At 45.1% G+C, this 18072-nt stretch overlaps 1 protein-coding gene across 2 annotated transcripts; it reads left to right on the top strand.

Annotated features, from left to right (window-relative positions):
* The first annotated feature begins 249 nt into the window (after positions 1-249).
* LOC129865964 (protein canopy homolog 3-like) lies at positions 250-17213 on the top strand. Of its 2 annotated transcripts, none has more exons than XM_055939068.1 (6): positions 250-500; positions 3033-3162; positions 9388-9484; positions 10134-10256; positions 10436-10553; positions 15460-15693. In XM_055939068.1, the coding sequence occupies exons 1-6, from the start codon at positions 392-394 to the stop codon at positions 15594-15596; spliced, it is 714 nt and encodes a 237-aa protein (XP_055795043.1). In that variant the 5' UTR covers positions 250-391; the 3' UTR covers positions 15597-15693. The 2 variants fall into 2 exon arrangements, with proteins under 2 accessions (XP_055795043.1, XP_055795042.1); XM_055939067.1 differs by having other exon boundaries at positions 251-500; positions 15479-17213.
* Positions 17214-18072: the final 859 nt, after the last annotated feature.

Below are 18072 nucleotides of genomic sequence, written 5' to 3' on the forward strand. Positions count from 1 at the left end.
ACATACTCTGTAATGTAAGGTCTGGCGGTAAAATAAAATAAATGACGCTGTGTAAAAATAAGATAATGGCGTCCTCTGTTGGATGTTCTACGTAATTACGCCACAAACATTTGGGGACGCAAACTGATCCTAGATATGTGCGTAAAGTAACCAGAGCATAAGGGCTACAACCCTTCTCGTCTCCTTCCCTGATTGGTCGAGTGATGCCAGTTCTCTGCCTGTGATTGGTTCAGAGCGGTCCAGCTGTGATATGTAGCGCTAAACAAGGCGGAAGTGAAGCATGTAAATCAGTAACAGGTTGAGAGCGACATGTACAAGTAGCGAATCTAACGGTCTGACATACTGTAGACATTTTGTTTTATTAATTACTAGACAACAACATTTAGTCAGAATGATTTGGTTTACTTGCGTGACGGTGTTTTTGTTGAGCGCTTTGGTCGAAGGAGCGGAGAAGAAAGAGGGAGATGACGAATGGGTTAATCTCCCCAATAAATGTGAAGGTAGGAAGCGAGGATTCCTTACTTCCATTTGGAAACCCCAAATAAATATTGTATTGTATTGTCTTTGACATCTGAGCATGCAATACCCTGATAATAGCAGGTACTCCACGATCAAGTAGGAGTTGGGAATTCTTGGCTAGCCTTTGCCAGAGGACTGTAACGATGTTGTTCATTCGTTCCCTTTTAAGTTATACGCATATTTCATTCATTCTATTAGCTAGAACGCGTTGCATTGTGTATTTTCTCATCCCTGATAGCCTACTAGTTGCTCTCGAGAAATAGGAAAGTGAGGTGTAGGCTAACTTAGCATTGGGACTCTTGATCCGTATACTAATGCAAATCCATATGTTACATGTGGTTATGTTTATATTACCTACTCTTTAATCAACAAGGCTTTCTGCCTCATTCCAAGAGTTCTCCGCTATAAACACCTCGTACTGAACTACAATCCTGACGTTTTAGTTTAACCCTGCAAAGAAAAATCCTCGATGAAGCCATCCGCGCTGTAGAATTTGGTAATTATGGTAATACGCCGGAATGATGCTTGACAGGGAGAGACGTTTAGTGTCGCCAGTGAATTGTGTGATTTATTTATACGCAGTAACGCCATTACAAAAAGTCAGGCCAATTGTATTATCTTTAAGATACATAAACTGTAGGTTTACACAGATCCTCCTCAGTTACATACACACAGGTGGTCGTCTCTGTCATCCGTCTGTTTCTCCGTAAACAAGCGCCGTAACATGGAGATATGTCCGTGTGGGAACACAAACCCTATAAATATGTGTGGCCAGTTAAGAACAAATTGTTATTTTACAATGACTGCGTACCCCGGCCAAACCCTCCCCTAACCCTAATGGGGCGGCAGGTAGCCTAGTGGTTAGAGCGTTGGACTAGTAACATCTAACAAGTAATCTAATAATTCCCCAACAACTACCTAATACACACATCTGAAAGGGGTGAATGAGAATATGCGAGCGGCATAGGCAACGTGCAATAATGTTATAAAATACAGTATATACATATAAGATGAGTAATGTAAGATATGTAAACATTATTAAAGTGGCATTATTTAAAGTGACTAGTGATCAATTTGTTAGTGGCCAGTGATTGGGTCTCAATGTAGACAGCAGCCTCTGAGTTAGTGATGGCTGTTTAACAGTCTGATGGCCTTGAGATAGAAGCTGTTTCTCGGTTCCTGCTTTGATGCACCTGTACTGACCTCGCCTTCTGGATGATAGCGGGGTGAACAGGCAATGGCTCAGGTGGTTGATGTCCTTGATGATCTTTTTAGCCTTCCTGTGACATCGGGTGGTGTAGGTGTCCTGGAGGACAGGTAGTTTGTCCCCGGTGATGCGTTGTGCAGACCTCACCACCCTCTGGAGAGCCTTACGGTTGTGAGCGGAGCTGTTGCTGTACCAGGCGGTGATACAGCCTGGCAAGATGCTCTCGATTGTGCATCTGCAGAAGTTAGTCAGGATTTTGGGTGACAAGCCAAATTTCTTCAGCCTCCTGAGGTTGAAGAGGCGCCGTGGCGCCTTCTTCGCCATACTGTCTTTGTGGGTGGACCATTTCAGTTTGTCCGTGATGTGTACGCCGAGGAACTAAACTTTTCACCTTCTCCACTGCTGTCCCGTCGATGTGGATAGGGGAGTGCTCCCTCTGCTGTTTCCTGAAGTCCTCGATCATCTCCTTTGTTTTGTTGACGTTGAGTGAGAGGTTGTTTTCCTGACACCATACTCCGAGTGCCTTCACCTCCTTCCATGTTGGCTGCATACACCTCCGCCCTTCCTCTTCCTAGAGAGGTGTTTATCTCTGTCTGCGCGATGCATGGTGAAGCCCGGTGGCGGAACCGATTCCTACAACATATCCCGAGAGAGCCATGTTTCCGTGAAACTGAGAATGTTACAATCTCTGGAAGACAACCCTTGCTCGAATTTCATCTACCTTGTTGTCATTGGCGAGTAGTATACTCCGGGAGCGGTGGGCGACGTGTACGTCTACGGAGTCTGACCAGGAGGCCACTCCGTCTGTCCCTTCTGCGGCGCTGTTGTCTTGGGTCGGTTTCTGGGATTAGATCCATTGTCCTAGGTGGTGGTCCAAACAGAGGATCCCTTTCGGGAAAGTTGTAATGTTGGTAAGTTGACATCACTCTTATATCCAGTAGTTCTTTCCGGCTGTATATAATAAGACTTAAAATATGTTGGTAACAATTTAAGAAATAATACATAAAATACAGCATAGTTTCGTAAGGACTCGAGGTGACAATCTGTCGGCGCCATCTTGCAAAAATACTAGGTTGAAGATAAAAGGTTAGGACAAGTTATGATTCCACATGGAAGCTTTTTGAAAATAAACAGATTCCTGAGATCAGCGCCGGTGCTAACTACAATAGCTGGTCCAATTGTTGCAAAGACTTATGGGATATTAGAATCCTCTTGTCTTAACCTTTGTCATCTTCAACTTCTCTCTCTGTGTCTCTGTGTCTCTCTGTCTCTGTCTCTGTCTTTCTCTCTCTCTCTCTCCACCTAGTGTGTAAGTTTGTGAGTATCGAGATGAAGTCTGCCTTTGACGAGACGGGGAAAACCAAGGAAGTCATTGAGAGGAACTACCGTTTCCTTGACAACAACAAGGGAGCTCCGCCAATCAAATATGTCAAGTCGTAAGTGACTTTCATTACACCTTACTATCATTTATAGTGTGAGGACATGGGATGTGAAATGACTCCGAATAATCTATTGCTGAATTCTCTAGTAGTGTGTAGTAAAAATAATTTTTTATTAGTCACATGTGCCGAATACAACAGGTGTAGCCCTTACAGTGAAATGCTTACTTACAAGCCCCTAACCAACAATACTGTTTAAAAAACAAGAATAATAACTAAAAGTAACAAGTAGTTAAAGAGCAGCAGTAAAATGACAATAAGTGAGACTATATACAGGAGGTACCGGTTAGTTGAGGTAATTGAGGTAATACGTACATGTAGGTAGAGTTATTAAAGTGACTATGCATAGATAATAACAGAGTAGCAGTGGTGTAAAAGGGGGGGGGGGGGGGCAATGCAAATAGTCTGGGTATCAATTTGATTAGATGTTCAGGAGTCTTATGGCTTGGGGGTAGAAGCTGTTTAGAAACCTCTTGGACCTAGACTTGGCGCTCCGGGTACAACTTGCTGTGCGGTAGCAGAGAGTCTATGACTAGGGTGGCTGGAGCCTTTGACAATTTTTAGGGCCTTCCTCTGACACTGCCTGGTATAGCGGTCCTGGATGGCAGGAAGCTTGGCCCCAGTGATGTACTGGGCCATTCTCACTACCCTCTGTAGTGCCTTGCGGTCGGAGGCCGAGCAGTTGCCATACCAAGCAGTGATGCAACCAGTCAGGATGCTCTCGATGGTGCAGCTGTAGAACCTTTTGAGGATCTGAGGACCCATGCCAAATCTTTTCAGTCTCCTGAGGAGGAATATGTTTTGTCGTGCCCTCTTCACGACTGTCTTGGTGTGCTTGGACCATGTTAGTTTGTTGTTGATGTGGACACCAAGGAACTTGAAGCTCTCAACCTGCTTCACTACAGCCCTGTCGATGAGAATAGGGACATGCTCGGTCCTCCTTTTCCTGTAGTCCACAATCTTGATCACATTGAGGGAGAGGTTGTTGTCCTGGCACCACACGGTCAGGTCTCTGACCTCCTCCCTATAGGCTCTCTCGTCGTTGTCGGTGATTCAGGCCTACCACTGTGTCATCGGCAAACTTAATGATGGTGTTTCAGTCATGAGTGAACAGGGAGTACAGGAGGGGACTGAGCACACACCCCCGAGGGGCCCCCGTGTTGAGGATCAGTGTGTTGTTACCTACTCTTACCGCCTGGGGGCAGCCTGTTGGGAAGTCCAGGATCCAGTTGCAGAGGGAGGTGTTTAGTCCCAGGGTCCTTAGCATATTGATGAGCTTTGAGGGCACTATGATGTTGAACGCTGAGCTGGAGTCAATGAATAGCATTCTCACATAGGTGTTCCTTTTGTCCAGGTGGGAAAGGGCAGTGTGGAGTGCAATAGAGATTGCGTCATCTGTGGATCTGTTGGAGCGGTATGCAAATTGGAATGGGTCTAGGGTTTCTGGGATAATGGTGTTGATGTGAGCCATGACCAGCCTTTCAAAGCACTTCATGGCTACAGACGTGAGTGTTATGGGTCGGTAGTCATTTAGGCAGGTTACCTTAGTGTTCTTGGGCACAGGGACTATGGTGGTCTGCTTGAAACATGTTGGTATTACTGACTCAGACAGGGAGACGTTGAAAATGTCAGTGAAGACACCTTCCAGTTGGTCAGCGCATGCTCGGAGTACACGTCCTGGTAATCCGTCTGGCCCTGCATGCTTGTGATTGTTGACCTGTTTAAAGGTTTTACATCGGCTGCGGAGAGCGTGATCACACAGTCGTCCGGAACAGCTGGTGCTCTCATGCATGTTTCAGTGTTACTTGCCTTGAAGCGAGCATAGAAGTCGTTTAGCTCGTCTGGTAGGCTCGTGTCACTGGGCAGCTCGCGGCTGTGCTTCCCTTTGTAGTGTGTAATGATTTGCAAGCCCTGCCACATCCGACAAGCGTCGGAGCCGATGTAGTACAATTTAATCTTAGTCCTGTATTGACGCTTTGCCTGTTTGATGGTTCGTCGCAGGGCATAAGCGGGATTTCTTATAAGCTTCCGGGTTAGAGTCCTGCTCCTTGAAAGCGGCAGCTCTAGCCTTTAGCTCGGTGCGGATGCTGTCTGTAATCCATGGTTTCTGGTTGGGGTATGTATGTACAGTCAATGTGAGGACGACGTCATCGATACACTTATTGATGAAGCCAGTGACTGATGTGGTGTACTCCTCAATGCCATTGGAGGAATTCCGGAACATATTCCAGTCTGCGCTAGCAAAACTGTCCTGTAGCTTAGCATCTGCTTCATCTGCACCACTTTTTTAATAGACCGAGTCACTGGTGCTTCCTGCTTTAGTTTTTGCTTGTAAGCAGGAATCAGGAGGATAGAATTATGGTCAGATTTTCCAAATGGAGGGCGAGGGAGAGCTTTGTACGTCTCTGTGTGGAGTAAAGGTGGACTAGAGTTCTTTTTTTTTCTCCTCTGGTTGCACATTTAGCTGATAGAAATTTGGTAAAACTGATTTAAGTTTACCTGCATTAAAGTGCCCGGCCACTAGGAGCGCTGCCTCTGGATGAGCGTTTTCCTGTTTGCTTATAGTGGTATACAGCTCATTGAGCGCTGTCTTAGTGCCAGCATCAGTCTGTGGTGGTATGTAGACAGCTACGAAAAATACAGATGAAAACTCTCCAGGCAGATAGTGTGGTCTACAGCTTATCATGAGATACTCTACCTCAGGCGAGCAAAACCTAGAGTCTTCCTTAGATATTGTGCACCAGCTGTTGTTTACATATATGCATAGTCCGCCACCCCTCGTCTTACCAGAGGCTGCTGTTCTATCCTGCCGGTACAGTGTGTAACCAGCCACCCCTTGTCTTACCAGAGGCTGCTGTTCTATCCTGCCGGTACAGCGTATAACCTGCCACCCCTTGTCTTACCAGAGGCTGCTGTTCTATCCTGCCGGTACAGTGTATAACCCACCACCCCTTGTCTTACCAGAGGCTGCTGTTCTGTCCTGCTGATACAGTGTATAACCTGCCACCCCTTGTCTTACCAGAGGCTGCTGTTCTATCCTGCTGATACAGTGTATAACCAGCCACCCCTTGTCTTACCAGAGGCTGCTGTTCTATCCTGCCGGTACAGTGTATAACCCACCACCCCTTGTCTTACCAGAGGCTGCTGTTCTGTCCTGCTGATACAGTGTATAACCTGCCACCCCTTGTCTTACCAGAGGCTGCTGTTCTATCCTGCTGATACAGTGTATAACCTGCCACCCCTTGTCTTACCAGAGGCTGCTGTTCTATCCTGCTGATACAGTGTATAACCTGCCACCCCTTGTCTTACCAGAGGCTGCTGTTCTATCCTGCTGATACAGTGTATAACCAGCCACCCCTTGTCTTACCAGAGGCTGCTGTTCTATCCTGCTGATACAGCGTGTAACCAGCCACCCCTTGTCTTACCAGAGGCTGCTGTTCTATCCTGCCGGTACAGCGTGTAACCAGCCACCCCTTGTCTTACCAGAGACTGCTGTCCTGCTGATACAGTGTATAACCTGCCACCCCTTGTCTTACCAGAGGCTGCTGTTCTATCCTGCTGATACAGCGTGTAACCAGCCACCCCTTGTCTTACCAGAGGCTGCTGTTCTATCCTGCTGATACAGTGTATAACCAGCCACCCCTTGTCTTACCAGAGACTGCTGTCCTGCTGATACAGTGTATAACCTGCCACCCCGTGTCTTACCAGAGGCTGCTGTTCTATCCTGCCGGTACAGCGTGTAACCCGCCACCCCTTGTCTTACCAGAGGCTGCTGTCCTGCTGATACAGTGTATAACCTGCCACCTCTTATCTTACCAGAGGCTGCTGTTCTATCTGATACAGTGTATAACCCGCCACCTCTTATCTTACCAGAGGCTGCTGTTCTATCCTGCCGGTACAGCGTGTAACCTGCCACCCCTTGTCTTACCAGAGGCTGCTGTTCTATCCTGCCGGTACAGCGTGTAACCCGCCACCTCTTATCTTACCAGAGGCTGCTGTTCTATCCTGCCGGTACAGCGTGTAACCCGCCACCTCTTATCTTACCAGAGGCTGCTGTTCTATCCTGCCGGTACAGCGTGTAACCTGCCACCCCTTGTCTTACCAGAGGCTGCTGTTCTATCCTGCCGGTACAGCGTGTAACCTGCCAGCTGTATGTTATTCATGCTGTCGTTCAGCCACGACTCTGTGGAGCATAACATATTACAGTTTTTAATCTTCCTCGTAGGTCGTCAATTTTATTTACAAAAGATTGCACGTTAGCTAGTAGTTTATTCGATCGCCTATGAATTCTCAAAAGGCAGCCCGACCTCCTTCCGCTCGTTGTACTCAAGGCTGGGCGTTATATCGAAGTCATTTCAATGTATGTTATTGCTCGATATTCCAAATGGCTGTATTGCAAGAATCAAGTAAAAAAAAAAAAAAATTTTTTATTAGCTTGTCTTTTTGGTCTTGTCTCCTTCAGTCCTTCTGTGTTGTTTGCACTTTCCCATTTACACCAGAGATCTGTATATAATGACGAGATGCTCACGTCTTCACCCTAAACTATGGGAGTCATTGTATATAATGACGAGATGCTCACATCTTCACCCTAAACTATGGGAGTCATTGTATATAATGACGAGATGCTCACATCTTCACCCTAAACTATGGGAGTCATTGTAAGTCCAAAATAAGTCCATGGAAATGCATATTTTTTTTGCCCATATTTCGGCGGGAGTGAAACCTCTCGATTCACCTCTTCCTCTCTGTTTGTACACACCAAGCCCCCCCCCCTCACACCAAGCCCCTCCCCCTCACTCCAAGCCCCTCCCCCTGCCACTCACAACAACAAAGAGAGGCCACTTCTTCCTCTCTGACAAGCGGTTTCAACTCACTATTTGCATTTTGAGGGTTTGGTGCAACAGAATTCGTCATATGGACACCGAAACACATGGAAGACACTATCTTACTGTAATAGACAATCTTACTGTAATAAAGACACGTTAACCTTTAACTATATCCTTTTTATGTTTCAACTCCTCAAATTGTACGTAGAGCAGACATGGAGGAGTTATTGTGACAGGGTAGGAACCAAAGTGATGTTCAGTGTTTCCTAGGGGACCCTATAATCTAAAACAGGAGTATCAATGAACATTGATTGTGGAAAATGAATGGTCAGTTTGTCGAGTTGCTGTACTACGTCTCGCTAGCAGCATTTTAGCCAAAGACTGTTAGCTGTCTGTGTTTTTATAAATGTTCAATAATCATAAAACACCATTTATAAAATAAGGAATTGCCACCTTTTCATTCTGAGTAACAAGGTGGGCCACTTGATGTCAACATGAACAAAGTGGACAGGCTAACATGATGTTCAGAACGGTGTGATCATAACTATTCAACTGTTATGCCTCGTTAGCTAGCAAATAGATCCAAATGGAAATATAAAGATTTATATTTAGCCTAGATATAATATAATAAGACCTAAATTCATTAGATTATTCCTGACTGTTTGAAATGCAGTGTATTTGACCTTTAAAAAATATATATTTTACAACAAAAATTAGTTTGAGAACTTCAGATATTCCCAGCCCTAGTTGTAGTATGATTTGATCAATTTTATGAGGCCCTAATGGCACCATATGTGCATCCCTGTGGGCCCTGGTCAAAAGTAGTGCACTATATATAGGGAATAGTGCACTATATATATATATATAATATATATATATATATATATATATAGGGAATAGGGCACTATATATAGGGTTAAATTTATCTCTAATGTAGACAGAGACACACACTTTATAGGAGATACAAATGCTTTGATGTTATGGTCTGGTGAGGGTAAACTGATCCAAGATCTGTCACTTCTACCCACAGCCTTTGTTCACTAGCTTTAGAAGCTTTAACTGTAGATGGAGCGGTGTGTCTATTTCCTCTCTGTCGTCGCCGTGGAGATAGCAGGGCTGCTATGGTAGCAGGGGACAAGAACTTGGTCCAGGTCGCTTCCTGTGGGAGGCGGCCTAGCCTTTATAAATAGGAATCTCTGTCGAACTATATGAAGTGGAGGTTGTCAGAGTCAACTTGTGAATGTTTGAAGAAAGGCTCAGTTAAATAGTGTGTATACTAAAACCAGCCTGCATCTCTTTTCTTCGTAATTCTCTGTCTGTCTCTGTCTGTCTCTGAGTCTCTCTGTCTGTCTCTGTGTCTCTGTCTGTCTGTCTCTCTGTCTCTGTCTGTCTATAGAGACATCCGTTTCATTGAGGTTGTGGAGAATGTGTGTCAGAGGCTCTCTGGCTACAACCTACACAAGGAGAGGGAGGGCAGCAACCGCTTTGCCAAGGTCAGTGTCTGTGTGTTTACAGGTCAGGGCCAAGGTCTGTGTGTTTCGGCAGGCTCACTGAGTACAAGGACACACTGTCTTGTTATTGACGTGATAACAAATATAACACACATATCTCTCCTTTCCCTCCTCTCCCACCCTCACCCCGCCTCTCTCCCACCCTCACCCCGCCTCTCTCCCACCCTCGCCCCGCCTCTCTCCGACCCTCACCCCGCCTCTCTCCCACCCTCACCCCGCCTCTCTCCCACCCTCGCCCCGCCTCTCTCCGACCCTCACCCCGCCTCTCTCCCACCCTCACCCCGCCTCTCTCCCACCCTCACCCCGCCTCTCTCCCACCCTCACCCCGCCTCTCTCCCACCCTCACCCCGCCTCTCTCCCACCCTCACCCCGCCTCTCTCCCACCCTCACCCCGCCTCTCTCCCACCCTCACCCCTCTCTTGCTTTCTCTAATGGACCACATTTACTTTATTGGGTTATGCTGGACAAGTTGAAAAATACATTACTGTCTTATAAATGTATTTACTGTCTTATAAATGTATTTACTGTCTTATAAATGTATTTACCGTCTTATAAATGTATTTTAAATGCTCTCTCTCCAGGGTTGTAGTTGAAAGTGTGTAATAGAGGTCATGTCCCCCTCCCTCCCTAGGGCATGTCTGAGACCTTCTCTACCCTGCATGGGCTGGTCCATAAGGGGGTGAAGGTCGTGATGGACATCCCCTATGAGCTCTGGAACGAAACCTCCGCAGAGGTCGCCGATCTCAAGAAGCAGGTGAGGATCAATCAACGTTTTACAAATGTATTTGATATTATTCACAAAGACATTTGTTTTATTCTTCGGTGTGCCTGTCTCTCTCTCTGTCTCTGTCTCTGTCTCTCTCTCTCTCTCTCTCTCTCTCTCTCTCTCTCTCTCTCTCTCTGTGTGTCTCTGTCTCTCTCTCTGTGTCTCAGTGTGATGTTATGGTAGAGAAGTATGAGGAGGTTATTGAGGACTGGTACAAAGGCAGTCAGGAGGAAGATCTCACCACCTACCTCTGTGAGAAACACGTTCTGAAGGGACAGGACACCGGTAATACACACAGATACGCACGACCACACACACACACACACACACACACACACACACAGACCTAACACAGATACGCACGACCACACACACACACACACACACAGATACGCACGACCACACACACACACAGATACGCACGACCACACACACACACAGATACGCACGACCACACACACACACAGATACGCACGACCACACACACACACAGATACGCACGACCACACACACACACACAGATACACACGACCACATATATATATACACGCACACACACACTTAACACGGAGCCTTCAGAAAGTATTCATACCCCTTGACTTTTTCCACATGTTGTTGTGTTACAGCCTGAATTAAAAATGTATTCAATTGGCAACAACCCATAATGACAGTGAACATGTTTTTAGAGATGTTTGCAAATGTAATATAGACATTTCTAATTTACAGAAGTATTCACAGCCCTGAATCAATACTTTGTAGAATCACCTTTGGCAGCGATTACAGCTGTGAGTCTTTCTGGGTAATTATCTAAGAGCTTTCAACATTTACACATTATTTTTTTATTCTTCAAGCTCTGACAGATTGATTGTTGATCATTGCCAGATATACGTTTTCAAGTCTTGCCATAGATTTTTTTTTATTTATATCCGATTTAAGTCAAAATTAACTAGGCTAGGTCTGGGCGGTATACCGTATTTTACTATACACCGGTATTTATGCACGGACCGATTTGGGTTTTTACTTTACCTTCTATACCGGTATTTGAGTGTTTGATTTGTTAAATGTGATACGCTGTGTATAACGTCCATTTTTATAGTTTACTCCGCAACTTGAGTCATCCCTCTCTGCTCCCTCTCTCTCTCTCTCTCCGTTCCCCTTTCCACACAGACCTAGTCCCGCCCCCTGTCACTCAAGGAGCGGTTTGTTGTTGCTTGACAACGAGACACTCGGTCTGCCTGGTCAATGCAACAATGTTGACGACAACGTCGTTTCCGTCTTGATTTTAATAGAAATCCACAAGCGTTCTATAATTACAATATTAGTTTGTGTTTCTTACATCTGCAAACAGCTAGTTTGTATGTTCTTAGCAAGTTAAGCTAAATCGTGTTAGCCACTAATGCTAATCGCTAGTTATCTGGCTAGCTAACTAACTGATAAAAGTACTGAGTCAGAGCAAACGTAGCTACAGTAGCTAATACAGCCTGATACCAGTACTGATGGAGGCTTAAATCAGCATGTTTGTGCAATAGTATCTTCTAATTCAAAGAGGAATAGGCAAAGCATGAATATGTTGGCTATATGAATAAAGATGTAATGTAGCCAAAGATTATATAGTCCCCTAGGAAACACTGAACATCACTTTCGTTCCTACCCTGTCACAATAACTCGTCCATGGGATTTTCATTTCGTTGTCATGTCAAACAGGGCGGCAGGTAGCCTAGTGGTTAGAGGCGGCAGGTGGCCTAGTGGTTAGAGGCGGCAGGTGGCCTAGTGGTTAGAGGCGTCAGGGTGGCCTAGTGGTTAGAGGCGTCAGGGTGGCCTAGTGGTTAGAGGCGTCAGGGTGGCCTAGTGGTTAGAGGCGGCAGGGTGGCCTAGTGGTTAGAGGCGGCAGGGTGGCCTAGTGGTTAGAGGCGGCAGGGTGGCCTAGTGGTTAGAGGCGGCAGGGTGGCCTAGTGGTTAGAGGCGGCAGGGTGGCCTAGTGGTTAGAGGCGGCAGGGTGGCCTAGTGGTTAGAGGCGGCAGGGTGGCCTAGTGGTTAGAGGCGGCAGGGTGGCCTAGTGGTTAGAGGCGGCAGGGTGGCCTAGTGGTTAGAGGCGGCAGGGTGGCCTAGTGGTTAGAGGCGGCAGGGTGGCCTAGTGGTTAGAGGCGGCAGGGTGGCCTAGTGGTTAGAGGCGGCAGGGTGGCCTAGTGGTTAGAGGCGGCAGGGTGGCCTAGTGGTTAGAGGCGGCAGGGTGGCCTAGTGGTTAGAGGCGGCAGGGTGGCCTAGTGGTTAGAGGCGGCAGGGTGGCCTAGTGGTTAGAGGCGGCAGGGTGGCCTAGTGGTTAGAGGCGGCAGGGTGGCCTAGTGGTTAGAGGCGGCAGGGTGGCCTAGTGGTTAGAGGCGGCAGGGTGGCCTAGTGGTTAGAGGCGGCAGGGTGGCCTAGTGGTTAGAGGCGGCAGGGTGGCCTAGTGGTTAGAGGCGGCAGGGTGGCCTAGTGGTTAGAGGCGGCAGGGTGGCCTAGTGGTTAGAGGCGGCAGGGTGGCCTAGTGGTTAGCGCGTCGGACTAGTAACCGGAAGGTTGCAAGATCGTATCCCCGAGCTGACGAGGTAAAAAATCTGTCGTTTTGCCCCTGAACAAGGCCGTCATTGAAAATAAGAATTTGTACTTAACTGACTTGCCTAGTTAAAAAAAAAAACACTAAGTGGCCGCTATTTATTTATATTCTAACTATAGAATTATAATAAACATTCTATTTCCATGATTCCAAAAGTTCACCCAAGGGTTTTGATGAAAATCCCAAATTGCAACATTTGGTTAAAAATAAGGTCTAGTCTTTTTGCCCATAGTGCAGGAAATACAGAACTTGATGGAAATGCAGGAAGTAATTTGAGTTTGAAGTTGAATTGAACAGTATAAACCAATCAGAATGGAGAAAGAGCCATTGGAATCACTTAGAATGTGTGTTGCCACCCTAGGATCACTACCCATAAAGCAAATTTATAACTTGTATTAATCAAAAACATAAAATAACATCATACTGTCAAAAAATGTGAAAAATACCATTATATTTTTGGCCATATCGCCCAGTCCTGAACTTGGCCACTCGGGAACATTCAACGTCATCTTGGTAACCAACTCCAGTGTATATTCGGCCTTGTGTTTTAGGTTATTGTCCTGCTGAAAGGGGAATTCATCTCCCAGTGTCTGGTGGAAAGCAGACTGAACCAGGTTTTCCTCTAGGATGTTGACTGTGACTCTATTCTGTTTCTTTTTATCCTTAACTCCCTAGTCCTTGCCAACGACATACCCATAACATGATGCAGCTACCACCAGGCTTGGTGAAGAGTGGTATTGGATTTGCCCCAAACATAATACTTTGTATTCAGGACAAGAAGTTAATTTCTTTGCAAAACATTTTGCAGTTACACAATTAGAGCCTTATTGAAAACAGGATGCATGTTTTGAAATATTTGATACATAAAGTGGAAATAATATCTTCAACGTGCTCAAAGGGATATTCAATGTCTGTTTTGTTTTACCTATTGTGATGATCTGAAGGATCAGGTTACAGCGTGGTCTCTCGTAGAGGGGGAATGTCATGACTCTCCTGTGATGGATCAGGTTACACTGGGTCCTCTACAGCGTCCTCTCTCTCGTAGAGGGGGAATGTCATGACTCTCCTGTGATGATCTGAAGGATCAGGTTACACTGGGTCTCTCTGGTAGAGGGGGAGAGCGGGAAGTCGTCTGTTTTATGGTCGGTCATAAAATACACCCCCTCTATGCTCTGTAGTGTTCCAGATTGGAATGTAAACTGTGGAACACAGAGACCCTTGGACATTAAAAGTTAGAATAATTAAACAATATTTCTATTTTTGAGAATGTGGGAGTGGTCCGTGTACACTTAAGGGACAGTCATGACGAGTGTGTTTCGTTTGGTGATCTCATGAAGGACAGGAATCACAACATAACTGTATCTCTTAAAGTGTACATTTCCCAGCTGTCAGGTTTACATCTAAATATTGTGAAACGTATGTGATTAAACATGGAAATATTTGTTTAAAGATGTAATGTGACGTTAAGCCAATTTCTCATTTAGAAGGTTTTCATATATAGTTTAACTAGTCAGTGGCCACACCCCCGTGAGCCCAGACATCACATTAAGCGTCATAGAACCGCCCCTTCTTCCAAAAAGTATAAAACCCACTTCCTACATAATTTACATTAAGTCAGAGAACGCCGGGACAGAGTCCCCACGTTGGAACGGCTACAATTCTATAGACCACAGAGACCATATAAAAAAATGTAACTAGGCAAGTCAGTTAAGAACAAATTCTTATTTACAATGACGGCTTACCGGGAAACAGTGGGTTAGTTGGCAGAACGACAGATTTTTTATCTTGTCAGCATGGGGATTCAATCTAGCAAGCTTTCGGTTACTGGCCCAACACTCTAACCACTAGGCTAACTGACGCCCCACCGTACAGCTGTAGTTTTGGCTACACGGCTGGAAATGGATAAACTCTGACTATCGATCACTACAGAATAAGAGCAAATCCTAGACGTAGAACTACTAGTCTGAGAACTGATGAGGTAATAATGATACATTAATGAGAATGACTAATCTATAAGATAATAAAATATCTGAAGAGTAATATTCGGGAAATTGACGCTCTATAAACAAAAAAATTCCGTGGTGCCCCCGACTTCCTAGTTAAAGTTACATGATTTGTTTAATCGTGTAATTAAATTACACATAGAGAATTTATTTGATAAAATAAGTCTTCACATTTACTGATAGTCACAGACACGACACTATCTAACACTTGCATACAGTGAGTCCATGCATATATAATGTGACTTGTTTAGTAGCGGTTAACTCCTGAACTTTTTTAGGTTTGCCATAATAAAGGCGGTTGAATTACTTATTGGATCAAGACATTTCAGCTTTTAAATGTTTTATTAATAAAAGAAAACGTTCCACTTTGACATGGAGTATTGTCAGTGACACGATCTACGTTTTTAAAATAAATTTTAAATTCTGGCTGTAACACAATGTGGAAAAGGTTCAGGGGTATGAATACTTCCTGGAAGCACTGTATACAGGGACAGGACACACTCGGATAACACACTCAAGGAAGGCAAAAACACGGAATCTGATTAAGTAGTTTGGAATGTTATTGTTATCAAAAAGTAGTTATTTATTTTTAAAGGTTCTTCTCACTTCTTCAGCCTGCCTGAAAGAGGAGTACTCAAAGAAGGGAGACGTGGCAGCCATCTCCGAGGAGAAGAAGAAGAAGAAAAAGAAGGGAGGTGGGAAAAAGAAGAGCAAAGACGTGGGAGGAAGTGACGGTGGCAGCCAGGAAGGAGAGAAGACCATGAATAAAAAGGTAAAGGCGGTGTCACCGGAGAAGAAGAGCGTGGGGGTCTCGTCTGACGAAGACATCCAGCGAAAGGTGGCTCTGCCTGGGAAGAACACGGAGCTGTGAGACCCTGGATGAATGTAGGGACGGAACCCTGTGCTGCGTCCCAAGTGGCACCCTATTCCCTATGTAGTGCACTACTTTGGCCCCTATAGGCCCTGGTCTAAAGTAGTGCACTGCCTTTGGCCCCTATAGGCCCTGGTCTAAAGTAGTGCACTGCCTTTGGCCCCTATAGGCCCTGGTCTAAAGTAGTGCACTGACTTTGGCCCCTATAGGCCCTGGTCTAAAGTAGTGCACTGACTTTGGCCCCTATAGGCCCTGGTCTAAAGTAGTGCACTGACTTTGGCCCCTATAGGCCCTGGTCTAAAGTAGTGCACTGCCTTTGGCCCCTATAGGCCCTGGTTTAAAGTAATGCACTGCCTTTGGCCCCTATAGGCCCTGGTCTAAAGTAGTGCACTGACTTTGGCCCCTATAGGCCCTGGTCTAAAGTAGTGCACTGACTTTGGCCCCTATAGGCCCTGGTCTAAAGTAGTGCACTGCCTTTGGCCCCTATAGGCCCTGGTTTAAAGTAATGCACTGCCTTTGGCCCCTATAGGCCCTGGTTTAAAGTAGTGCACTAAATAGGGTGCCGTTTGGGACGCTGGGTGACTGATGGGGTTGGAACGGACGACATACAGGACCCGTCTTTCCACTCCCCTTCCATTTTTATCTCGAGGTGATTACCTGATTTTGAATTAGCCTCTTCCTCCCATTTCCTCTCCTCTTCCTCCCATCTTTGATTTTCCATCATCATTCCATATTTTCTTCTGTTCTAAACGTTTGGTGGTCAGTCTTCATTAGTCTGCAGAATTCTGGATGGAGCTGTCAGTGTTGACAATAGTTCTGAGCCTGTGGTCCTTCTGGCTGGTTGTGGAGCTGTCAGTAGTAAAGTCTCGACCTACTAGTATCGGCTACTGAATATATATGGTTGTGTGTGTTCGTGGTTCACATTCTTGTTGCTTTTGTTACATGTGTGTTCCTTGGATTTTTCTATACAAATAAAAAATATGCTTTTTCAATATGCTCCATCTCCCTGCTCTCAACAACTGAAAGGAGTTTTGTAAAAAAAAAAAAAAAAATGTTTTATATATAATTTTAACGTAGAACCAACCGGTCATGAAGTGAATCAATATATTGGTACGATATGTATCAACCAGAATGTTTAGTAAGACTTTTTTTTTATCAAATGTGAAATGTTTTAAAAAGAGATTTAAATTTAATGTAGATTTATTTTCGTCTCTTTTTGTTCGATTTGTTGTTGTTGACGACTGGATTTCAGTTTCTGGATTTTGTTGTTTTGAAGAGATGTGTGTTGTCTCAGGTGTATGAAGCTGCTATTCATAGTGTGAGAGAGACCTGTATGTTTTTTAAGACTGGTCATGTGACGTGTGTGTGTGAGAAAGAACCTGTGTGTGTGTGTGTGTGTGTGTGTGTGTGTGTAACTGAACTGTTATCAGACCAGTCAAAACGTCAAGGTGTTTCAATAAACCTCCTGCTATTGAAAACCTTTTGACAAGTATTGAGTTTTATTTGAGTTACTAAAATCTAAATGTGGTGGCTGTCTTATTATGATATTATTATAAATGTTATTATTATGGTATGATACTGTGATATAAGGACTGGGCCTCTGCTGAGTAAATGTCTCGTGATTTATTTGATATCAGCAGACTGGTGGGGGAGTAGGTGGTCTGTATAAAACCTGTACATTTTCTCCTTCTCTGACTGCATCACTAAGGCACAGGTAAGTGGATACATAATGAGTAAGGATGACCCTTTCAAGACGATACGATACGTAACTAGATAAATGGGCTGCGATACGATACGTAACTAGATAAATGGGCTGCGATACGATACAGGGACGATACGTTTTCGTTTGGAACGTTTCGGGTGGATTAGAGCAACGAATCGATAAACTAACATTTGTTGCGCAAACACATGAATTTCCCGTTCTAAACTGAAATCTGCTGCAGATGGAGTTCATATGCTGGATCTGTCTGACGTCGGTGTACATTATCCTGCATTATCAGGAGCAGAACGTCTGATTCAGAGGTAGGTGGGTTAAATGCGGAAGACACATTTCAGTTGAATCCAGTCGTTGTAAAACGGACTACATCCAGAGCCTTCGGAAAGTATTCAGACCCGTTGACTTTTTTCCACAGTTTGTTTGGTTACGGACTTCTTTAAAAAAATGTTTTTATCCTCCTCATACTTTACACACAATGCACACGTTGGCCGCTAGAGAGGAGCATAGCGCAAGTATCGACCCATTGACTCTTGGTGTGTGTGTAATGTGTGTGTGGTGTGTGTGTAATGTGTGGTGTGGTGTGTGTGTAATGTGTGGTGTGTGTGTGTGTGTGTGTGTGT

This window comes from Salvelinus fontinalis, chromosome 11 (genome assembly GCF_029448725.1).
Source record: "Salvelinus fontinalis isolate EN_2023a chromosome 11, ASM2944872v1, whole genome shotgun sequence".
Classification (NCBI taxonomy): domain Eukaryota; kingdom Metazoa; phylum Chordata; class Actinopteri; order Salmoniformes; family Salmonidae; genus Salvelinus; species Salvelinus fontinalis.

Coding starts and splice junctions, on each gene's coding strand:
- LOC129865964 (XM_055939067.1), top strand. CDS start 392: ATGATTTGGTTTACTTGCGTGACGGTGTTTTTGTTGAGCGCTTTGGTC. Junction 9,485..10,133: donor GCAGCAACCGCTTTGCCAAG/GTCAGTGTCTGT, acceptor CTCCCTCCCTAG/GGCATGTCTGAGACCTTCTC. Junction 10,257..10,435: donor TCGCCGATCTCAAGAAGCAG/GTGAGGATCAAT, acceptor TCTGTGTCTCAG/TGTGATGTTATGGTAGAGAA.